This window comes from Malaclemys terrapin, chromosome 9, assembly GCF_027887155.1.
Source record: "Malaclemys terrapin pileata isolate rMalTer1 chromosome 9, rMalTer1.hap1, whole genome shotgun sequence".
Taxonomy (NCBI): Eukaryota; Metazoa; Chordata; order Testudines; family Emydidae; genus Malaclemys; species Malaclemys terrapin.
The window spans coordinates 106,297,054-106,322,053 of record NC_071513.1 but is presented as its reverse complement, the minus strand read 5'-3'; the positions used below and the strand labels follow the sequence as shown (position 1 = coordinate 106,322,053).

General features: G+C 43.7%; 1 protein-coding gene across 2 annotated transcripts; it reads right to left on the bottom strand.

Annotated features, from left to right (window-relative positions):
- Positions 1 to 1,344: 1,344 nt before the first annotated feature.
- On the bottom strand, positions 1,345 to 25,000 carry PIGZ (phosphatidylinositol glycan anchor biosynthesis class Z). Of its 2 annotated transcripts, none has more exons than XM_054038798.1 (3): positions 23,749 to 25,000; positions 11,722 to 11,940; positions 1,345 to 6,472 (listed from the first exon to the last, which is right to left on the bottom strand). In XM_054038798.1, exons 2-3 carry the CDS (start codon positions 11,909 to 11,911, stop codon positions 4,872 to 4,874), a joined length of 1,791 nt encoding a protein of 596 aa, XP_053894773.1. In that variant the 5' UTR covers positions 11,912 to 11,940; positions 23,749 to 25,000; the 3' UTR covers positions 1,345 to 4,871. The 2 variants fall into 2 exon arrangements, with proteins under 2 accessions (XP_053894773.1, XP_053894772.1); XM_054038797.1 differs by having other exon boundaries at positions 23,790 to 25,000.

Below are 25,000 nucleotides of genomic sequence, written 5' to 3'. Positions count from 1 at the left end.
GTTTATGGAAATATGCTTATGAGTGTAAATATAATGTAACTGGAATATGATTTATGCAAAAGGTCTCTTGTAAGGTATCATTACAAAGCTTATAATCTACTGAGTGTGTTCATCCTATTTGTATGTATGTATCATTCTTGTATCTAAAACTACAAATATGAAGTTAACTCTGAGGTCCTATTGTAATTATGCCAAGTGTGGGCTGTTAATGGTGGTTTAGAATCTTGATGGCAACCATTGACTAGGACAATTGGCTGTAGATGGATTATTTACCTGTAAGCCTTCTTATGGAGGTAGGGGCCAGCCTGTGGGTAATGAAGAATGAGGTCTTACAATGACATCTGATCATGTCACCTTGTATTGGAATCCTCTTAAACCTGGTGCTTTTCCATTTAGGAGGGGTGAGGACCCCGAGAGACAAAAGATTCCCACCTTATGCCAAAGAGATAAAAGGGGGTGGAACAGAACAAAGGCATCCAGTCATGAGAAATCCCCTAGTTACCACCTGAGCTGGAACAAGGACTGTACCAGAGGAAAAGACTGGGCCCAGACTAGGAAGGAGTCTAGTCTGTGAAAGAAGCTTATTGAAACATCTCTGAGGGTGATAATTACCTGTATTCAGTTTCTTAATATATTAGGCTTGGACTTGCGTGTTTTGTTTTATTTTTCCTGGTAACGTACTTTGTTCTGTCTGTTATTACTTGAAACCACTTAAATCCTACTTTTTATACTTAATAAAATCACTTTTGTTTATTAACAAACCCAGAATAAGTGATTAATACCTGGGGGAGCAAACAGCTGGCCATATCTCTCTATCAGTGTTATATATATAGATTATATATATAGGACGGACAATTCATGAGTTTACCATGTATAAGCTTTAAACAGATTTGGGGTTTGGATTCCATTGGGTGTCTGGGTACTGGAGAGGTGACCTGCTGAGCAGTTTTTGGTTAGTCTGCAGCTTTGGGGGTGTGGACCAGACCTGGGTCTGTGTTGAAGCCGGCTAGCATGTCTGGCTCAACAAGGCAGGGTTCTGGAGTCCCAAGGTGGTAGGGAAGCTCAGAGGTAGTTTCAGCAAATCAAGTGACAGTCCCAAGGGGGTCTCTGTGACTGAACCCGTCACAATACCTTTTTTCCTCCCTCTCAAATATGCAAAACATGGTTGGGGTAACATTGTGCTAGAGTCCAGATAGACATCTAGTAAAAGACAGTCCTGCCCCAATAACATAAGTAACAGTGTATTTTGAAAGTTGTAAAATGTGCCCATTGCACAATCTTCCAGAATATGTGTTGGAATTATCAATAATATTTGAAATTAATAATATGGGAGACCACCAGACATTAATTTAACTATAATTCCTTTATTAAGTCCAAAGGCCAAATGGCATTTTATACAATTGCTCTAAACATGCCTAACAACCTAAAAATAAGCAGTCACTACACCCAGTACAGTAACAAAGTAGTTGTAAGCAGTTGATCAGTATACTTAGAGACACACCAGACCTAAGTAAAAAACATCTAATCCATGTACTCCAGCATGATCAGGCAGGGTCTCCCAAACAACCTTCAGATTCATGGCTCTCTTTATATCCTTCAGCTAATTTGCTATCTTGAGCAAAAATCCCATTCGAAGCAGTTTATCCTTGCTATTTTCCTTCCTCCAAGACCTTCCCTTCTTATCTCCTCCCCACTCCTTGCTTAGCAGCAGAACGGTTGGAAGGTTCATGCTTGTTTCTTTTAAGACAGTTTTTGTTTGTTACTGTAGCTCTTTATTGTATTGGTTACTTTTGGAACCAAACATCCTTCCCACACTACAAGCAATAAGTAATACTACTTATTCTCATGGCCTCTACCCCGATATAACACTGTCCTCGGGAGCCATAAAATCTTATTGCGTTATAGGTGAAACCGCATTATATCGAACTTGCTTTGATCTGCTGGAGCACCCAGCCCCACCCCTCGGAGCACTGCTTTACTGCGTTATATCTGAATTTGTGTTATATCGGGTCACGTTATATCGGGGTAGAGGTGTATATTATTTTCTTAACCAGACTTAAGCTAACTTTAATTCTTTTATTATCCCCACAATATGCATGAAAGAGTAAAATAAGATATGCAATTTATTGGCAGAATGCAATTGTTCTTTCCCCACAATCAGTTTGCTGGATCAGAAAGAAGGCCCCAAGTCAGTTTAAATTCAGGCTATTTATCTAAAAGTCTACACTTTGTCTGTTGGTCTCTAGAGAATCCAGTTTGAATCAATATATGTGAGCCTCTCCAAGTGGTGGTAACGCTGGAGATGTTACAACCTGAGTAAATTTTCCAAATCACCCACACTGTTCTTAGTTCCTGGAGAAGCTGTGTTCGCCCACCCCCATGGAATTACATACAGTGTCTGGCCCACAATGTTACATATACTTAATACAGTAAGATCTTCTAAAGATATTGCAGTAAATTGCCATATCTGTCACAGCAGGCATCTTATATAGAGTAGTAATACTTTACATTTATAGTGCCCCTTTCATCTGAAGATCTCAAAGAACTTTACACTGTTGGGTGGGGTAAGTATTAACCCCACTTTACTGATAGGTAAAATGAGTCACAGAAAGATTAAATAACTTGCCCAGAGCAAGTCCCTGGCTGTGGTGGGGGCAGAAAGAAACTTCAGTATTAAAATAGCCCTCAGAATGTGCTATTTGAAAGAATTATCTAAAACGGTATGTTACTATCTTAATGGGCAATACATCATAATACAGAGGTCTATTAACCTCATTTCCCCCCATGCAGTTTCAGTTGGAGATGGTATTTCTCACTGCCTACTTTTAACTTGTGTAATGTTGCTATGTGCTGAAGAGTAATCATGGTCCATTACAGTAGTAGCTGAATTTCATGTGTGTATACTTAATTTGTATAACATTTTGTATGCTTGAGGATGAAGAGCGCTATTGAAATAAGATTAAATCTGACACACATAGAGGCACGTCCTGCATCCTTTGCACACCTAAAAAGTCCACTTGATGTCAGTAAGCATTTTAGATATGCAAGGTATACGGGCCCACGTATAAACAGCAAAGATCTACCTGGTAAGAGAGGAAAGATGGGTTTGAGATTAAGGAGATGGATTGGCACTCAGGAGAGCCAGGTTCTGTTCTTGGATCCACCATAGGCTGCCTCTGTGACCATAGAAAAGCCACACGATCTCAGTGTACCATGGAGAATAATAGTTCACTACATCAAATGAGAGCTATAAGACTTTCAGATACTATGGTGATGGAGGTTATATACATTCCAAGATACAGAAAAGAAGTACAGTTCTTTACTAAGAGCCTTCACTGAATTCTGCTATGAACACCAAGGAAGGTCTGAAATATTAAACATGGTTCTGAAAAGTCAATACAACACCCCACCAACTATAACACAAAACACATGGAACAGGATTTTTTCCAGAAATGTGTAGCAGCATAGAAAACAATAGAATTAACCTGAAAAATACATTTGGTACAGTATCAAGGTGTTTTCATAACTTCTTCTAATGTTACATAAAACAGCAAAGCAAACAAATACACATAACCTACATGCATTTCCACAATTAGGAAAAACAGCTTCCCCCCCAGTATAAAGTGCTTTGCAGAGACCAAAAACTATTTACATTGATCAGAATGCCAAGCATGGACATCATCTTCTGTGAATTTCTGTGAAATTTGGCAAACAATGATAAATTCTTCATATTGGGACTTGGTCTTGATTTCCTTTTATAACTTGGCCCCATAAACTATCTTCATAGTCCATTATTTGGTCTGCTTGTAAAATTGGCATTTAAAATCTGAAACTGTATGTACCAAGCCCTTCGTGTAGTATGACTGGCATTTGAACAAGTCCCATTTATCATTGGCAGGTTCATCTGAAAGAGACAGGCTTGACCTATAAGGTTTGGATCAGGATTAATATTTCCCCAAAGTCTGGAAGTGTTTGTCCATAATGGCCAGAACCAAACTCCTATATCCAAAGGAGGTCACCTGTGAAATTTATGTCCAGATCTTGGTTCAACTTCTGCAATTCCCCTCGCTGTAGTTCAGGGATCTATGGGTTCAGGTTCAGATCCACTCCTAATAGAAAGGCAATTTAAAATATACTGTTTCCACAAATAAATGGCCTTGTAGCAGGAAAAGATAAATGAACAGTAAGACTAAGCAGTGGCTGGTTTGGGGATTGAACCTGGGGCTTCCATTCCTAGGATCTGACTTGCTAGTGATAAAACATTAGACGTTACTAGACAATGAAACTAATCCCACTCCCTTTTCAAGGACATGATACAATCCCTTGAGAGGATATATCTGATCATGCACCATCCTGTAACAGAGGTGCTCATAAAAATGAATTCTATATCATGACTGGAGCCTACTGTAACTACTGGGAGGAGGCCCTGAATGCTTTACTGCAGCATTAATGCATATAAATAAGAAGTATAATCTAAAGAGATATAATAAAAGAAAAAAAAAAAAAAAAACAATATACTTGACACAAGAAGAGCTGACCCAAAACCATCTGGAAAGTTTTGTGGAGAGAAAGAACTTCAGCCTTTTTTCTCTGATTTTGTCCTCTCCCAGCAGGAAAATTATCCTGGTGTAAAAACAATGCTGGAGATCGAACGACCTCACACTTAGATAGCATCCATCCAGAATAGGGCTGAGGAACACTGCTGAGGGTAATAGTGGGGGGACAATATGGGGAAGTTTGCACTCCCACTGCTTGTGCTGTACTTGTGTCTGTGAATAAAGGGAGAGAACATCAATCTCCAGGACTGTTGATCGAGCAACTTTCACCAGAACTAAATAAAATTAAAAAGTGAAACATAAATCCTCTAATAACTAAATGCTCTGTTCATTTCTGTCTATCTGAAGGATGTATAGTCCTAACTGACTTCTCCATTTTTCACTGAATAGAAAGGATATTTGTGGTGGATCTTCCATTGTCAAGTGTGGAAATATTAATGTCTCATTCTTGAACAGAACCCCACATTTTTGTATTGTTGTTCTGACTGTACCGGGGGTTATAACAAAAAAATGACAAGTTCTTTCTTTATCAGTCTCTCTAGTCCCACAGGCAATGTTGTTTGCTAATTGTCCCAGAGTTTGGCAGAGGGTGTTTTGTTCAGTTCCAGCCATATCAATTATTTCTACTAGTGGGTCTCTCTTATTGATACTGAGCAGAAACCTGGGAGGCATATAGGTGTGAGCAAAGAGTAGAGTATAGTGTGCTGGATGGTTCAGGGACTCTGTAGAATGTATGAGCTGTTCTAAATGAGACAGGCATGGGATCAGCCCTCCCTGGTGTAAGCACCCAAACAAAAGGGCACCAAGAACATTGAAAATAATAATGATGGGTTTCCACTTCAGGGTTCTATTCTGCGGTGTGATCAATAGGACTAGTGGTAAAATAAGAGGAATGAGGAATCGAGGTTCTTGGTGGTTGAACAGGGAAAGGAATGCCAAAGGAACAAAATAGAATAATAATAATGTTGGATTGCCCTTGGCAAGCACCAACATTGTAGGTGGCCTATGATTATGTAGTCTGATCCATGATAATTGATGGATGTTTATTTTCAGCATTTTCAAACCAACACTGATAGCCAGAATGTGCAGGATCCCAAAGAGCATTATCCCATTGACTGCAAAATGAGTTAATCTTGGGTGAATCCCATGCTGTGCAAGATTATGGGGATTAAGATTATAGCGGAGAAAATTAAAAGGGGTCACTATTACATTCTGATTTATTTGAGCTATGGTGCTTAACAGGCCATTCTTTTTAATGCTGTATAGGCTAATCTCTGATCCAATGGAGGTAAAATATAATGTGTCAGCTGCTGTGAAGATGATGGCAGTGAAAGCTGTGCTTGAAACAAGCTTCAAGAGGTGGTTTGCAATAGTTTTAATGCTGTGCTGAGAAGTGGCATTTAAAACTGCCCAGTAAAGCAGTGGCATTAAAGCAAATGCCAGAAAAGTTGGCCTGTTGAAAAACCCAGCAACTGTTATAATCCCTATGAGACTGCTACTGGTAGGTTTCGCCTGGCTGATGTCTGTTCCATAACCAACTGCTTTTGGAGATACTAGTACCATCAGCAGGGCAAACAGAAGTCCTTCAAGTGTGTTAGTAAATGTTCTCGTGTAAAATACTAGTGTGACATAGGACCCAGCAAGCAGAACCAGGGCGTTCCACCGATCTGCACCCCAGAAAGGAGCTAGCCGATACACGCTATAGTCAAGTATGAAAGAAAAGGTGGTGAGGAGAAGGCGAGGTGACACAAGAAGGGTGTAGCTGTTGATGCCATTTGACCACATGCCCAGCCGTTGCAAAGACTTGATCATCCAGTAGGTAATGCCAGATGTAATTAATGGGAACACAACTGTTCTACAAGGAGAACTGGAAAGGAATTCCCAGGGATAATAGACTTGTAGGTCTAAAATATCTCCTGTGGAGGGAGAAGAAAAGCAGATGACACATTTTGGCAAATTGACCAGTATACATGCATTAAAAATACAGTTTGCTATGAGAAGCAGCCTGTTTAGTGGACAATAATACTGTAACAAAACTATAACCATCTAGGACTTCAGAGTAGTTATTATGTTGTCCACCATGGCTATTTAGAACTTCATGGTGAGAACAGAAAGAGCAATCCATGACCACCATGGAAAAATCATATCCTTAATTATAATACACCTCTACCCCGATATAACGTGACCCGATATAACACGAATTCGGATACAATGCGGTAAAGCAGCACTCCGGGGGGGGCGGGGCTGCGCAGTCCAGTGGATCAAAGCAAGTTTGATATAACACTGTTTCACCTATAATGCGGTAAGATTTTTTGGCTCCCAAGGACAGCGTTATATCGGGGTAGAGGTGTACATACAGAACCCACCTTACACGGGGGTTGTATAGTGCTTTTTGTAGATGAAAATTATTATATGAAGGCTAAGTATTATTAATTTAAAAATGTTCAAATGGAAAGTTCAGTTCTCAAAATATTTTCAAACAACCTGCCCATTTTATATAAATATACTAGACATAGCTTTGTTATTAATCAATTATAATTCCTAGATAATAGAATTAGGGTCCAATGCTACAGTCACCCAACATGCAGAATATCCATTAGCTTCAATAAGTGTTCTGCATATAGAGAGCATGAAGAATTCACAGATTTTTAAGGCCAGAAGGGACCACTGTGATCACCTAATCTGACCACTTGCTTAACAAAATATATAGAATTTCACTCAATATTTGCTGCATCAAGCTCAATAGCTGTGCGTTGTGTGAAGTATTACTTCCTTTTGTTTGTTTTACACCTCCTGCCTATTAATTTTATTAGGTTCTTGTGTCATGTGAAGGGGTAAATAACACTTCCTTATTCACTTTCTCTAGACCAGGGGTAGGCAACCTTTCAGAAGCGGTGTGCCGAGTCTTCATTTATTCTCTTAATTTAAGGTTTCGCATGCCGGAAATACATGTTAACGTTTTTTAGAAAGTCTCTCTCTCGAAGTCTATATTATATAACTAAACTATTATTGTATGTAAAGTAAACAAGGTTTTCAAAATGTTTAAGAAGCTTCATTTAAAATTAAATTAAAATGCTGATCTTACGCCGCCAGCCTGCTCAGCCCACTGCCAGCCTGGGGTTCTGTTCACCTAGGCCTGCAGTGGGCTGAGCAGGGCGACTCGAAGTCAGGGCAGAGGGCTGGGGTGTGTGTGGAGGTGCAGGGCAAAAGGCTGGGTGTGGGGGGCTTCAGGGCAGATGGCTGGGTGTGTGTGGAGGTGCAGGGCAGAAGGCTGGGTGTTGGGGGGAGGTCAGGGCAGAGGGCTGGGGGTTCAGGGCAGAAGGCTGGGTGTGTGGGGGGCAACTCAAGGTCAGGGCAGAGGGCTGGGGGTGTGTGGAGGTGCAGGGCAAAAGGCTGGGTGTGGGGGAGTTCAGGGCAGAGAGGGCGATGTGGAGGTGCAGGGCAGAAGGCTGGGTGTTGGGGGCGACTCAAGGTCAGGGCAGAGGGCTGGAGATGTGGGGGGTGCAGGGCAAAAGGTTGAGTGTGTGTGGGGAGGTCAGGGCAGAAGGCTGGGGGGTGGGGTGCAGGGCAGAGGGCTGGGGTGCTCGGCTCGTGGGGGTGCTCCCAGCCCCCTGCCCTGAGCGGCTCATGGCAGGGGGCTGGGAGGGATATGCCCTGTTCCACCCCCTTCCCCCAGGCCCATCCCTACCTCTCTCTGCCTGCTCTACGGAGCTGTGTGCAGCCTGCCGCTCTTCCCCCTCCCCCTCGCAAGGGCCATCCCAGCAGGGAGAGGGAGGAGGAGGGGCAGAGGGGCCGGAATGCACCAAGCTGTGGGAAAAAGCGGGGGAGGAGGGAAACTTGGGTGCCGCAGGACCAAGCTTCTGCCTCCTGCCCCCGCAGGGGAGAGTGATGGGAGGGGGGGCTGAGTGGGGCAGGGGGCCGGGACCCCCCCCCCACCGCTCTCCCCTGCCAGGGCAGGAGGCAGAAGCTTGGTCCTGCCGCAGCCAAGCTTCCCTCCTCCCCTGCTTCTTCCCCCAGCGTGGCGCTTTCCGGCCCCTCCTCCTCTCATCGGCAAGCAGCGTGCCATTCAGAATCGGCTCGCATGCTGTGTTTGGCACACGTGCCGTACGTTGCCGACCCCTGCTGTAGACCATTCACAATTCTATGGACTTCTACCATACCCCCTTTCCCCTCTTAGTCTTCTCTTTTCCCAGCTGAATAGTCACAGTCTTTTTAATCTCTCTGGCAAGCTGTTCCATATGCCTAATCATTTTTGTTACCCTTCTCTGCACCTTATCCATTTCCAGTATATCTTTTTTGAGATGGGGGTGGGGGGAACCAGAACAGCACACTGTATTAAAGGTGTGTGCATAAAATGGATTTATATAGTGGCACTATGATCTTTTCTATCTTATTATCCATCCCTTTCCTAATGGTGTCTAACATTCTGTTAGCTTTTTAGACTTTCGCTGCACATTAAGCAGATGTTTTCAGAGAACTATCCACAATGACTTCAAGATCTCTCTCTTGAGTGGTAACTGCTAATTTAGATCACATCATTTTGTATTTAGAGTTGGGATTATATTTTCCAATGTGCCTTAGTTTGCATTTATCAACCTTGAATTTCATCTGTCATTTTGTTACTCATACACCCAGTTTTGTGAGATCCCCACTGTTACTCTTTGCAGTCTGCTTTAGACTTAACTATACTGTATCATCTGCAATCTTTGCCACCTCACTATTTACTCCTTTTTCCAGATCATTTATAAATATGTTGAACAGTACAGATCACTGGAGGACACTGCTATTCACCGCTCTCCATTCTGAAAACTGACCATTTATTCCTATGCTTTGTTTCCTGTCTTTTAACCAGTTTCTGATCCATGAGATGACTTTCCCTCTTTCCCATGACTGCTTATTTTGCTTAACAGCATTTGGTGAAGGATCTTGTCAAAGGCTTTCTGAATGTCCAAGTACACTGTATCTACTTGTAGCGAAGTGAAGACTCACCAGCATGGCGCCTCCTGCTGGTCATCTGTGAATTAGCTCTCCAGCATACAGAGCGCCTCCTACTTGCCGGTGTCTCACCTGCCACTGGCCCCCATGTCCCTCCTGGACCCCAGTGCCCTTTTCCTCAGGGTTTTGCCCACCACAGTACCCCCCACACTCTGGGTCTCCCCTCCCACAGGAACCCCCAACCCTCTAAACCCACCTTGCCTCAGAGGCTACTGCCAGTCATCATCTAGCCCCCGCTCACTGGGGCAGACTGCAGTCTGTAATGGCCACTCATCATTGGCAAGGGGTTAGGACCTGCTGCCTCTGCCTATTCCCAGGCTGCACCTCTGTAACCCCAGTACCTTCATAGGCCTTCCACAAGCTCCCTTTGCCTTTGCTCTGCTTCAAGTACCTTGCTCCCAGGCAGCTACCTTTCCCACTCCAGGGCTAGAGTAAGACTCCTACAGCTCCTGGCCCACAGCCCTCTTATCAGGGCCAGCTGGGCCCTGATTGAGCTGGCCACACCTGTGGTCAGCTACTCACTCAGCTGCTCTCACTGCTTTTAATCCCTTTTACCCAGGAGTGGGGCAGCCATCCCACTATACTACTGCATCACCCCTTTCCATATGTTTGTTGAACCCCTCTAAGAATTCTAATAGATTGGTGAGGCATGATTTCCCTTACATAAGCCATACCGACTCTTTCCCAACAAACCGTGTTCGTCTATGCATCTGATAATTCTGTTCTTCACTATAGTTTCAATCAATTTGCCAGATACTGAAGTTAGGTTAACCAGTCTGTAATAGTCAGGATCGCCTTTGGGGCCTCTTTTAAAAATTGGCATCACATTGGCTATCCTCCAGTCATCTGGTACAGAAGCTGTTTTAGGCAATTGGTTTACATTCCACAGTTAGTAGCTCTGCAGTTACATATGTGAGTTCGTTCAGAACTCTTGGATGAATACCATCTGGTCCTGGTGACTTATTAATGTTTATCTATTTGTTCCAAAACCTCCTCTATCAACAACTCAATCTGGGACAGTTCCTCAGATCTTTCACCTAAAAAGAATGGCTCAGGTGTGGGAATCTCTCCCACACCCTCTGCAGTGGAGAGACAGATGCAAATAATTCATTTAGCTTCTCTGCAATGGCCATATCTTCCTTGAGTGCACCTTTAATACCTGGATTGTCCAATGGCCCCACTGATTGTTTGGCAGGTTTCCTGCTTGTGATGTATTTAATTTTTATTTTTTTTGTCTGTTAGTTTATGTGTCTTTTGCTAATTGCTCTTCAAATTCATTTTTGCCCTACGTAATTATACTTTTACACTTGACTTGCCAGAGTTTGTGGTCCTTTCTATTTTCCTCAGTAGGATTTGACTTTCAATTTTTAAGGGATACCCTTTTGCCTCTAACTGCCTCTTTTATTCTGTTGTTTGGCCATGACAGCATTTTCTTTTAGTCCTTTTTTTTTTTAAATCTGGAGTATACATTTAATTTTGACCCCTTTTATGGTGTTTTTAAAGAGTTTCCATGCAGCTTCCTGGAATTTCATTCTTGTGACTATTCCTTTTGATTTCTGTTTAACTAGCTTCCTCATTTTTATGTAGTTTCCATTTTTTAAGTTAAATGCTACAGTGGTGGGCTTCTTTGGTATTTTGCCCCCCACAAGGATTTTAAATTAAATTACATTATGGTCACTATTATCAAGCAGTTCAGCTATATTCACCTCTTGGATCAGATCCTGTGCTCTGCTTTGGAGGTTTTAGGAGCAATAGGCAGATTTGCTGTTTATAGATTGAAGACCAGTACGGGGGGGCCATCTGTGGACTGTTGTGTTTGTGTATATTCCCACATAATCAGAATAGCACAATAATCCAATCAGAATCCAGCTGTACAATTACATACTTTATAAACATTAATAATTTTCGCCTCAGAGAATATTGTCCTGGTGAGGTAGCAAGTACTATATTATTCTAATGTTACAGATGGGAAAACTGAAGCAGAGAGGTTCAGTTACCTGGTCAGAGTCACACTGCCTGTCAATGGGACAGCCAACTGCTCAACAATGCTGCCTTTTTACATCTGATAATGTGAATAATGTAATGTTTCCTGCTTAAACCACTAGAATGTAGAGAATTAATATAAACTGGGTTTCTAAAAATAACCATGCACAAATGCAGGAAAATTTACCTGCCATGACCTCAGGTGATTGGAAGAATTCATCAGGATGAAGGTAACCTGTCTGAGGAAGAAGACACCAGAAAATTCGGAGCAGAGCAAGAATCCCCCAAAAAGTCTTGGCTGACATCCTAAGTTCATTCCACTTGCCAGAACTGAATGACGTCTGGGCAAAGTCACAGACTTGGACTATTAGAAACATCAGTTGCCATGGGATCAGTAACTTTGACCCTGAAATGGACAAAAAGTTTATTACAAGAACAAATCTTGCCCATCAAAGAGAGCAAAACATTGTCAATCATTCCTAAAACTATAAAGCAAAGGTAGACGGAAGTATGAATGAAAACTAATTAGGGATAAAGTCTCCCCTCTGATGTACAGGTTTATGGCTAATATTGGCCTTGAATAGGTGACAACCTTGCACAGCCAAGTGTGGAATTTGGCCTTTATGGAGACATTCTCACAGCTGGGCACACAGGATGTACACACAAAAATATGGATATACCTATCACACCTTTTCCTTAAAAACATGAAGTAACTGTAGGCCCCCAGTATCCATTTGCAAGCTCATTTTACTCAATTTGCATGCTCAAAGAGTGTATCCGCATTTTTACAGACTTACTTACTATGCTCAGCTGTGAAAATAGATTATTTCCTAATAAAATTAATACAACCCACTTAAAACTATGAGAGCATGTACAATATGAGTATAGGGACAGCCCAACAGGAATAATGGACAGCATTTCTTTCTTTCAATATACATAGATTAGATTAAACGTTTATCGATTTTCATAAAGAAACAGACAATGAAAAGTACAAAAATGTAAATGACTTACAGCTTGTATGTTTCCAATGACAGTTTATATTTCTTAAGGTACAGTGACACTTTGATACTCTTAGACCTTGCCTACACAACAGCAAAGTATAGTTCTAAGACCCATTTGGGCCTCCTAATATACGTGTAAAATACCTTGAGTCCACAGACGAAAGTGCTCAAACAGTATACATGCATGTTTGGATTAGACACAAATTAAAGACATCTCATTGTGATCAGAAGTCATTACTCCAAGAGCAGAAAGGCCCCTATATAAAAAGTGACACTCCCCCGCTCCCAAATTGAGATTTTAGAATGAAAAGACTTTATACTGACTGAGTTAAAGTCCAATGTTTCACCTAAATTATGTGCGAAAATAATGCTGGTGAAAGTTGAGTAGATTAAGGGGGGGAGCAATACAAGTACAGCTTGTGCATTGTTAGTTCATCATTGTTAGTTCTTAATTGTTAGTTTTAAGTGATTTCTATGTTAGCTTTTATAGGATTTCTGTAGCTTTTAGCTCTAGCGTCTTCTAAGTCCTGGAGGTAAAATTTAGGCTGCTAGGTAAGAGACTGAAGTCCAGGACCTTCATGGTAGCATTCTCTGAAATGCTTCCAGTTCCAAATGCAGGGCCAGTTAGACAGGCAGAACTGCAGGGTCTCAATGTGTGGATGAGACGATGGTGCTTGTGCCCACCCACCTCCCAGGCTTTGCAATAAGCCAGTCCTTCCACTCTGAGTGGCCTGGTAAGGGGTTGGCGAGAGGGAGGGTTGGAGAAGGGGCAGGATGTCCCGGGGGGCAGTCAGAGGACAGGGAGTGGTTGGATGGGGCGGAGGTTCTGGGGGGGCAGTCAGGAGACAGGGAGCGGGGGGGGTGTTGGATAGTGGGTGGGGTCTCGGGAGGGGGCAGTCAGGGGACAAGGCACGGGGGGGTTGAATGGAGAGGTCCCGGGAGGGGGTGGTCAGGGGACAAGGATCAGTGGGGGTTGGATGATGGTAAAGGAGAGGTGGGGGGGCGTGACGGTTTCTCAAAAATTAAAAAGGGGATGTGATACCAAAAAGTTTGGGAACCACTGTTCTATACCTTGGGGGAGCATGCTGTAACCCCTGTATTCCTCGTTTTCATCTAATCATTATCTGACGTATAAAGCATGCCTTGTAAGGTATCAGGAGAAAGGTTATGATCTGCTGAAAGTAATTTCTCTATCCATATATGTATATCATTAATGTATATGATGTTTTGAGAATTGTGTAGTATGATTATCATTAAAACATGCTGTAAGTTGGGGAATCAGCCAGCTATTAGCTCCCCAGAAGCAACACCAAAGAAAGTAACTGGCACCTGGGTGGGGTGTCAATCAACCCATCAACAGCCATTGTCCAGCAAGGGAGCTACAATGCAGTAACTCATCTGCATGAGATCACACCACGGGAATTGCTCAACCTTGCTTGGAGAGACTCAGTAATGCTCACCTGACTCTGAAGGGGGAGCAAAGCCAAGAGGGAAGAAAGGACATGATAAAAGGGAGAGACATTTGCCATGCTGGCTCTCTCTCTTCCACCTGCATCTACAGACACCACCACCACCGCTAAGCAACTGAAGCGCTGATCAAAGGGGAGAGCCTGGTTGAAGAGCAGTCAGCTTGTGCTGGTAAGCCTGTCCTCGCTTACACACAGCCTCCCAACCTGAAGCAAATACTCACCAGCAACTGCACACCACACAACAAAAACACTAACCCAGGAACCAATCCCTGCAACAAACCCCGTTGCCAACTCTGTCCACATATCTAGTCAAGGGACACCATCATAGGACATAACTACATCTGGCACACCTTCAGGGGCTTGTTCACCTGCACATCTACCAATGTGATCTATGCCATCATGTGCCAGCAATGCCCCTCTGCCATGTACATTGGCCAAACCGGACAGTCTCTACGCAAAAAAATAAATGGACACAAATCAGACATCTAGAATTATAACATTAAAAAACCAGTAGGAGAACACTTCAATCTCCCTGGACACTCAATAACAGTCTTAAAAGTGGCAATTCTTCAAGAAAAAAGCTTCAAAAACAGACTCCAACGAGAAACTGCAGAACTGGAACTAATTTGCAAACTGGACACCATCGAATTAAGCATGAATAAAGACTGGGAGTGGATGGGTCACTACAAAAACTAATTTCCCCCTGCTGATACTCACACCTTCTTGTCAACTGTTTGAAATGGGCCTTGATTACATTGGCCTCATTAGCACTACAAAAGTGATCTTTCCTCCCTTGATATTCACCCCTTCTTGTCAACTGTTGAGACTAGCCCACTTCCACCTTAACTGAATTGTCTCGTTAGCACTGACCCCCCCCACACACTTGGTAAGGCAACTCCCACCTTTTCATGTACTGTGTATTTATACCTGCCTATTGTATTTTCCATCCCATGCATCTGATGAAGTGGGTTTTAGCTTATGGCCAAATAAATTTATTAGTCTCTAAGGTGCCACAAGTACTCCTTGATGTTTTTCCTGTGGTGAGAAGCATCTAAGTTTGTAAGGACATTGAAAGTATTAAGATCAGCTTAGAATGCATTTTGCTTTTATTTCATTTGACCAAATCTGACTTGTTCTGTTTTGACTTATAAGCACTTAAAATCTATCTTTATAGTTAATAAATCTGTTTGTTTATTCTACCTGAAGCAGAGTGTTTGGTTTGAAGTGTGTCAGAGACTCCCCTTGGGATAACAAGCCTGATACGTATCCCCTTGGGCAGGGCTGGCTCCAGGGATTTTGCTGCCCCAAGCAGGAAAAAAAAAAAAAAAAGCTGCGATCGCGATCAGCTCTACCGCCGCCGCTTCACTCTTCGGCGGCAGGTCCTTCGCTCTGAGAGGAAGTGAGGGACCCGCTGCCGAATTGCCGCCGAAGAGCCGGACATGCCGCCCCTCTCCGTTGGCCGCCCCAAACACCTGCTTGCTGGGCTGGTGCCTGGAGCCAGCCCTGCCCTTGGGATAACAAGCCTGGTACATGTACAAGCAGGTATAACTGGACATTGCAAGACGGAGGTTCCTTGGGTTGTGTCGGGGACCAGCGATATTGGCTAGTGTCATTTGGTTGAAAGTAGCTGGGAGCAGCTTACATGTCAAAGGCTGTGCGTGAACAGCCCAGGAGTGGGGGTTCTCACAGCAGTGCAGGGTAAGGCTGGCTCCCCGAGTCAAGGATGGGAGTGACCTAGCAGATCACCGGTCCAGATAACACCAAAGGGGAACGTCACACCTATAGTAAGATGAGGCCCTGAAACATAAACTCTTGTGTCAGAAGCCTGAACCAAAGTACTTCCAGGCTTTGCTAAGCAAAAGCTGGGCTGTGAGCCAGAGGCAGGCCCCACTCACAGAAGTTGGCGAGAAGAGGGTTGTTAGAAGCAGGTGCATCCACACATAAGTGCTAATAAGAGGAACTTGTGCCAAGATGGCATCAGAACACTCCACAGAAATAACAAGGAGCAGGCAGGTGCATCTTAAAGATAGGGTCAAAAGGACAACATGATGGATAGATTTGTTTGAACCAACATGTAACGGGAGAAGAAGCATCCTAATGAGTAAAGGGGCTGCACCTCAATACATCAGGAGGGATGAGTAATTTGTTCTGCATCTGTATAAGAATAGGTCTGGAAGTGCACATCGTCCAGTCTAGGGGGCAGTGGAGTGTCCCGCCACTGACTGAGCTGTGTCCATTGCCAGGGGACACATATTCGTAGTATATCCTGTAGCATCTATAGGAAACTATTACTGTGCTTTGTTTGGCAATAAACCTACCCGGGTGCCTTCGTACATTACTAGAGTCTGTGGTCTTTGGGGGTTCTCTCGGGGTCTGCGGTGTCAGCTATCTGCGCAGAGCTGGGGCAGCACACAGAGGGAACACGTACGCAGCCGACTGTTATCGTCATTGAACAAGAGCAGAGCACCACACCGGTAACTACTGACAACAACACCAGGGTACAAAATATATTGGAAGGTCAGAACGAGTCATGCTGGTGGGGGAATGGCACTGTATGTGAAAGAAAGTGTAGAATCAAATGAAGTAAAAATCTTAAGTGAACCAAACTGTACCATAGAATCTCTATGGATAGTAATTCCATGCTCTAATAATAAGAATATAGCCATAGGGATATATTACCGACCACCTGACCGGGATGGTGATAGTGACTGTGAAATGCTCAGGGAGATTAGTGACATTATTACAATAAAAAAATCAATAATAATGGGGGATGTCAACTATCCCCATATTGACTGGATACATATCACCTTAGGATGGGATGCAGAGATAAAGTTTCTTGATTCCTTAAATGACTACTTCTTGGAGCAGCTAGTCCTGGAACCCACAAGAGGAGAGGCAATTCTTGATTTAGTCCTAAGTGGAGCAGAGGATCAGGTCAAAGAGGTGAATATAGCTGGACCGCTTGGTAATAGTGACCATAATACACCTCTACCTCGATATAACGCGACCTGATATAATACAAATTTGGATATAACGTGGTAAAGCAGTGCTCCGGGGGGGGCGGGGCTGAGCACTCTGGTGGATCAAAACAAGTTCAATATAACGTGGTAAGATTTTTTGGCTCCCGAGGACAGCATTATATTGAGGTAGAGGTGTATAATTAAATTTAACATCCCTGTGGCAGGGAAAACACCACAGTGGCCCAACACTGTAGCATTTAATTTCAGAAAGGGAAACTACACAAAAATGAGGAGGTTAGTTAAACAGAAATTAAAAGGTACAGCACCAAAAGTTAAATCCCTGCAAGCTGTGTGGAAACTTTTTAAAGACACCATAATAGAGGCTCAACTTAAACGAATACCCCAAATTAAAAAACATAGTAAGAAAACCAAAAAAGAGCTACAGTGGCTAAACAACGAAGTAAAAGAAGCAGTGAGAGGCAAAAAGGCATCCTTTAAGAAATGGAAGCTAAATCTTAGTGAGGAAAATAGAAAGGAGCATAAACTCTGGCAAATGACGTGTATAAATATAATTAGGAAGGCCAAAACAGAATTTAAAGAACAGCTAGCCAAAGACTCAAAAAGTAATAGCAAAAAAAAATTTAAGTACATCAGAAGCAGGAAGCCTGCTAAACAAACAGTGGGGCCACTGGAAGATTGAGATGCTAAAGGAGAACTCAAGGACAATAAGGCCATTGCGGAGAAACTAAATGAATTCTTTGAATCCGTCTTCATGGTTGAGGATGTGAGGGAGATTCCCAAACCTGACTCATTCTTTTTAGGTGACAAATCTGAGGAACTGTCCCAGATTGAGGTGTCATTAGCGGAGGTTTTGGAACAAATTGATAAACTAAACAGTAATAAGCAACTCAGACAGGGGAAAAAGGGAGGAGGTGTTGCCTTATATATTAAAAATGTACACACTTGGACATAGGAGACGGAAGTGTTGAGAGTCTCTAGGTTAGGGTAAAAGGGGTAAAAAACAAGGGTGATGTCATGCTAGGAGTCTACTACAGGCCACCTAACTAGGTGGAAGAGGTGGATGAGGCTTTTTTTAAACAACTAACAAAATCATCCAAAGCCCAAGATTTGGTGGTGATGGGGGACTTCAACTATCCAGATATATGTTGGGAAAATAACACAGCAGAGCACAGACTATCCAATAAGTTCTTGGACTGCATTGCAGACAACTTTTTATTTCAGAAGGTTGAAAAAGCTACTGGGGGGAAGCTGTTCTAGACTTGATTTTAACAAATAGGGAGGAACTCATTGAGAATTTGAAAGTAGAAGGCAGCTTGGGTGAAAGTGATCATGAAATCATACAGTTTGCAATTCTAAGGAAGGGTAGAAGGGAGTACAGCAAAATAGAGACAATGGATTTCAGGAAGGCGGATTTTGGTAAGCTCAGAGAGCTGATAGGTAAGGTCCCATGGGAATCAAGACTGAGGGGAAAAACAACTGAGGAGAGTTGGCAGTTTTTCAAAGGGACACTATTAAGGGCCCAAAAGCAAGCTATTCCGTTGGTTAGGAAAGATAGAAAATGTGGCAAAAGACCACCTTGGCTTAACCATGAGATCTTGCATGATCTAAAAAATAAAAAGGACTCATATAAAAAATGGAAACTAGGACAGATTACAAAGGATGAATATAGGCAAACAACACAGGAATGCAGGGGCAAGATTAGAAAGGCAAAGACACAAAATGAGCTCAAACTAGCTATGGGAATAAAGGGAAACAAGAAGACTTTTTATCAACACATTAGAACCAAGAGGAAAACCAAAGACAGGGTAGGCTCACTGCTCAGTGAAGAGGGAGAAACAGTAACAGGAAACTTGGAAATGGCAGAGATGCTTAATGACTACTTTGTTTCGGTCTTCACAGAGAAGTCTGAAGGAATGCCTAACATAGTGAATGCTAATGGGAAGGGGGTAGGTTTAGCATATAAAATAAAAAAAGAAAAGTTAAAAATCACTTAGAAAAGTTAGATGCCTGCAAGTCACCAGGGCCTGATGAAATGCATCCTAGAATACTCAAGGAGCTAATAGAGGAGGTATCTGAGCCTCTAGCTATTATCTTTGGAAAATCATGGGAGACGGGAGAGATTCCAGAAGACTAGAAAAGGGCAAATATAGTGCCCATCTATAAAAAGGGAAATAAAAACAACCCAGGAAACTACAGACCAGTTAGTTTAACTTCTGTGCCAGGGAAGATAATGGAGCAAGTAATTAAGGAAATCATCTGCAAACACTTGGAAAGTGGTAAGGTGATAGGGAATAGCCAGCATGGATTTGTAAAGAACAAATCATGTCAAACCAATCTGATAGCTTTCTTTGATAGGATAACGAGTCTTGTGGATAAGGGAGAAGCTGTGGATGTGGTATACCTAGACTTGAGTAAGGCATTTGATACGGTCTTGCATGATATTCTTATTGATAAACTAGGCAAATACAATTTAGATGGGGCTACTATAAGGTGGGTGCATAACTGGCTGGATAACCACACTCAGAGAGTTTTTATTAATGGTTCCCAATCCTGCTGGAAAGGCATAACAAGTGGGGTTCCGCAGGGATCTGTTTTGGGACCAGCTCTGTTCAATATCTTCATTAACGACTTAGATATTGGCATTGAAAGTATGCTTATTAAGTTTGCAGATGATACCAAACTGGGAGGGATTGCAACTGCTTTGGAGGACAGGGTCATAATTCAAAATGATCTGGACAAATTGGAGAAATGATCTGAGATAAACAGGATGAAGTTTAACAAAGACAAATGCAAAGTGCTCCACTTAGGAAGGAACAATCAGTTTCACACATACAGAATGGGAAGAGACTGTCTAGGAAGGAGTACGGCAGAAAGGGATCTAGGGGTTATAGTGGACCACAAGCTAAATATGAGTCAACAGTGTGATGCTGTTGCAAAAAAAGCAAACGTGATTCTGGGATGCATTAACAGGTGTGTTGTGAGCAAGACATGAGAAGTCATTCTTCCGCTCTACTCTGTGCTGGTTAGGCCTCAACTGGAGTATTGTGTCCAGTTTTGGGCACCGCATTTCAAGAAAGATGTGGAGAAATTGGAGAGGGTCCAGAGAAGAGCAACAAGAATGATTAAAGGTCTTGAGAACATGACCTATGAAGGAAGGCTGAAAGAATTGGGTTTGTTTAGTTTGGAAAAGAGAAGACTGAGAGGGGACATGATAGCAGTTTTCAGGTATCTAAAAGGGTGTCATAAGGAGGAGGGAGAAAACTTGTTCACCTTAGTCTCTAAGGATAGAACAAGAAGCAATGGGCTTAAACGGCAGCAAGGGAGGTTTAGGTTGGATATTAGGAAAAAGTTTCTGTCAGGGTGGTTAAACACCGGAATAAATTGCCTAGGGAGGTTGTGGAATCTCCATCTCTGGAGATATTTAAGAGTAGGTTAGATAAATGTCTATCAGGGATGGTCTAGACAGTATTTGGTCCTGCCATGAGGGCAGGGGACTGGACTCGATGACCTCTCGAGGTCCCTTCCAGTCCTAGAATCTATGAATCTATAAAACTAGGACCAGATGGTATTCACCCAAGAATTCTGAAGTGGAGAGACTGATGCAAAGAATTAATTTAGCTTCCCTGCAATGGTCTAGTCTTCTCTGAGTGCGTCTTTAGCACCTTGAGTGTCCAGTGAACCCACTGACTGAATAGCAGGCTTCCTCCTTTCTGATGTACTTAAAAAGTGTTTGTGTTTTTTGCTAGTTGATCTTCAAATTTGATGTTGGACTACCTAATCATATTTTTACATTTGACTTGCCAGAGTTTATGGTCATTTCTATTTTCCTCAGTACTATTTTGACTTCCATTTTTTAAAGGATGCCTTTTTGTCTCTCATCACCTCTTTCACTCTGCTGTTCACTCTGTGAGTTTTTTGTCCTTCTACTATTTTTATTATTATTAATATTATTTTTATTATTTGGGGTATAACATTTATTTTGAGCCTCTGTTATGATTTTTAAATAGTTTCCATGCAGCTTGCAGGCATTTCACTCCTGTGACTGTTCCTTTTCATTTAACTATCTCTCTCATTTTTGTGCCATTCCCCTTTTTGAGTTTAACTCTACTTTGGTGGGGTTTCTTTGATATTTCCCTCCCCCTCCCGCAAAAATGTTAAATTTAATTACACTGTGGTCACTATTATTGAGTGGTGCAGCTATAGCCACCTCTTGGACGAGATCCTGTGATCCATTTAGGATATTCAGAATTGCCTCGCCCAGTGTGGATTCCAGCAATACCTGCTCCAAGAAGAAGTAATTAATGATGTCCAGAAATTTTATTTCTGCATGCATCCCATCTTGAGACGACATGTACCCAGTCAATATGGGGATAGTTTAACGCCCCCATTATTATTGGGTTCTCTGTTTTTGTAGCCTTTCTAATCTCCTGAGCATTTCACTATCACTATCACTATCCTGATCAGGTGATCAATAGTATATTCTTACTGCTACAAGCATGCAATTTCTATCCACAGAGATGCTATGGTAAAGTCTGCTTCATTTAAGATGTTTACTATATTTGACTCTATGTTTTCTTTCACATATAGCACAACTCCCCCACCAGAGCAACCTAATCTGTCATTCCTATATATTTTGTATCCTGGTATTACCATGTCCCATTGATTATCATCAGTTCAGCAAGTTTCTGTGGTGCCTGTTATATCAATATCCTCATACTGTTGCCATTGTTAACAATTACCATATTAACTGGGACTAATTATATTCTCATCCTTTAATTTTTTATTGATTGAATCCCATACCATCTTTTCCATTATTTGGGCTGGGATTTTAATCAGAGTAGTTGACTAAATTACCCAGATCATCCTGATTGCCTTTTTGGAATACTGGCATAACATTAGCATTCTTCAAGTCTTATGGAATTTTCCCAGTATTCCAAGATTTAGTAAAAATTAACATCAACAGGACAGCAATCTCCTCAGACAGCTCTTTTAGAACTCTTGTGTGCATGTTATTCAAACCTGCTAATTTTAAAATGTTAAGCCCTAGTAGATACTGCTTAACATCTTCCAGAGTTACTAACGGACTGAGAAGTACTTCCTCGTGCCCAAGTGATGTGAGTAAACCACCCTGCTTCTTTCTAAATAAGTAGACACATATTTATTGAACACTTCTGCCTTTTCTGTATCCTTATTAATAATTTTACTATCTTAATTTAGCAATGGGTCTATACCTTATTACAGGGGTTCCCAAACTTGGTTCGCGGCTTGTTCAGGGTAAGCCTCTGGCGGGCTTTGTTTACCTGAGCGTCCGCGGGTACGGCCGCTCACAGCTCCCAGTGGCCGCGGATCACTGTTCCCGGCCAATGGGAGCTCTGGGAAGCGGCGCGGGCCAGGTCACCGCTTCCTGCAGCTCCCATTGGCCAGGAACGGTGAACCATGGCCACTGGGTGCTGCGAGCAGCCGTACCTGTGGATGCTCAGGTAAACAAAGTGTCTCATGGCCCACCAGGGGCTTACCCTGAACAAGCCGCGAACCAAGTTTGGGAACCCCTGCCTTACTTAGGATTTCTTCTGTGCCTGGTGTGGTTAGAAACTTCTAGTTATTACCCTTAGCCCTGCCAGCCATGGATTTTTCCCTGATATCTTTAGCCTTCATTATCAATCTTCTACCCTTCATAATTTCTAGTTTATACTGATTGCGAGCTACTTCCCCTTTTTCCATACGTTATATAATGTTTCTCCTTTCTAACTGCTGCCTTTGTAACACCGACAGACCCCAGTCATCGGTGGGCGGGATCAAACCTGGGACCTCTGGAGCTATATGGGTTAGCTAACAGCCATATGGCTTTTAGCTAAGGTTGTAGAGAGCAAACTCATTAATCTTTCTCTTTAAGTGGTCTTGGTGCCACTAGATGGGATAGTCTACCACCACACCCAGGAGGCGTGTGGGTCTCATACTTCCCCTAGCTGAGGAAGCGCGTCCCAAACTTCAGAGCCTGCCCAGTTGAAATCCCGGACAAGCCCCCAATTGTAACGCTGACAGACCCCAATCATCGGGGGGGGGGGGCAGGATCAAACCTGGGGTCTCTGGAGCATTTCTCTCTCTCTACGTGGTCTCGGTACCACTAGATGGGACAGAACACCACACCCAGGAGGTGTGGGGGTTACACCTTTGTGTTGCTTTTTAACCACTATGGGCTTTTAACCAAAGTTGGCCTGATTTGGAATTGTGGCTTTTTGACCATCTCAGTGGTGCTGGAACTAAGGGTGCGGCCACACCCCCTGGCTTGAAGTAGTAATAATAAACACCAAATACATAGTTTCCACCAGCACCCCCCACTATAAAAATTGTTCCAGCATCCCAATAAACTCTACTTAACCTACTCCCAATTTTCATCAAATTTGCTATATGATTCCCCCCTCCCCAATTTCACTCACAATTTTCCTCAGCTTTGGGCAGTTAGCCCATCTGAAGCACCATATATAAATTGGTTTGGACTGTTCAAAGTCATGAAGTGGTTGAGAGACGAGGCAATTGCTAACGGAAAGCAGACTTGAGCAACAGCAATATATGATGCCACTGCATCCAAACACACAGCTCAAGGACCCTGTCTGCACACGGGGCTATGCAACCACCATGCTAGACCCACACAGCCCAGGACAGGTGCCTTTCGGAGTCCCCAGGTGTAAATCGCATCACCTGTGGCAGTAACTGGCTGCCCTATGGAAGGGGCGCGGCCGCGGCTTTGAGAGATGGGTCTAACCTGTGGGGGCGTGTCCACAGGGGGGCGTAGTGCCTACACACCTGGGAACCAATTAGGTGCTGAGGGGGCACTCCGCCTGTGTCCATGTAAATGAGCTCCGGGGTGGAATGAAGTCGCCGGCGGCACCGCAGGTGAGGCTGTTCCAGGCGGGGCTGTGCTCTCGTATGCGGTCGCCGCTTCTCGACTCTGAGGCGATCAGCTCGCTTCGTCTCCCGCTACAGGGCCTGCGCGAGTATTTGGTCCTCCCAGGCTAGTGAGGCAACCGGAACCGCGGGCCAGACAAGCCACTGGGAGTAGCCATAGAGAGGGGGGCCTCCGACATCAGGGAGATCCCCGACAGCCCGCCCACGTGCTTGGCAAATGTCTCCGAATCCCCTCTTTCGCACCCCCAGCCCGCCGCGCCGCCTTTGGCTCCCCTGCCCTTGAGCGCTCTGTGCCGCCTCGGCTGGAGCCTCCGCCCAGCCCCCGGGCCGGGCTTTCCCCGGCTTTGGGGCGCGCGGAGCGTTTATGTCCCCGACTGCGTCTTTGTGCAGGTGCTTGGGACGTGCCGCAGCTAAGCGGAGCCGGCAGCGTCGGCCCAGCCTGCAGCCGTAGAGGGACTCCGCCCGGGTAGGGACCGCGCGCTGGAGCGGAGTCTGGGGCAGAGGGAAGCGGGGACAAGGTCTCACTCTTCCCACGAGTGAGTCGTTCACGACGCTTGTCTTCACAGTAGCTCCCCAGGGCCCTGTGCTGCGCTCCGATCTGCACTGACCGGCTAACAGCGCTGGCGTTTACATTGTGCCATTCAGTTGCAGAGTCAACAGCCCTAGGGCGAGGAACCGGGTCGCTCCGAGCCGCCGACTGAGGCGCAAATTACTGCTTCACATATCCTCAGCTCACGTTTGATGGTGGCTGTGGGTTTCTTGCAACCAGGAGCGCTGGAGACAATTTCTTTTACAGTGGTAGCTGAGATTGTGGAGTACAAGGAGTAGCTTCCATTCAGTAGTACTGATGTGTTGAACTACTGCCCCATGGCTCAAAACACTTGATCAGCAAAACGCAACCCTCCCCTTTTGCAGCTGGGAGCGGTTTCTGCCACGCAGCGTAGCAGTTTGGTAAACTGTTTGTTAACTTGCTACCGCCTGTCCATGGGGTTGCGAATCAGGAGGGGATGGGGTATGTGGTCAAAAACTATCCCGATCTGCTTCCTGACCGGAGTGGCCGCTTTCATTGCATTCGTGAAAGGGGAGGGGAGGGTTTGTGGGTATGGAGC

Coding starts and splice junctions, on each gene's coding strand:
- PIGZ (XM_054038798.1), bottom strand. CDS start 11,911: ATGTTTCTAATAGTCCAAGTCTGTGACTTTGCCCAGACGTCATTCAGT. Junction 6,473..11,721: donor ATCACCTGAGGTCATGGCAG/GTAAATTTTCCT, acceptor CTCCCTCCACAG/GAGATATTTTAGACCTACAA.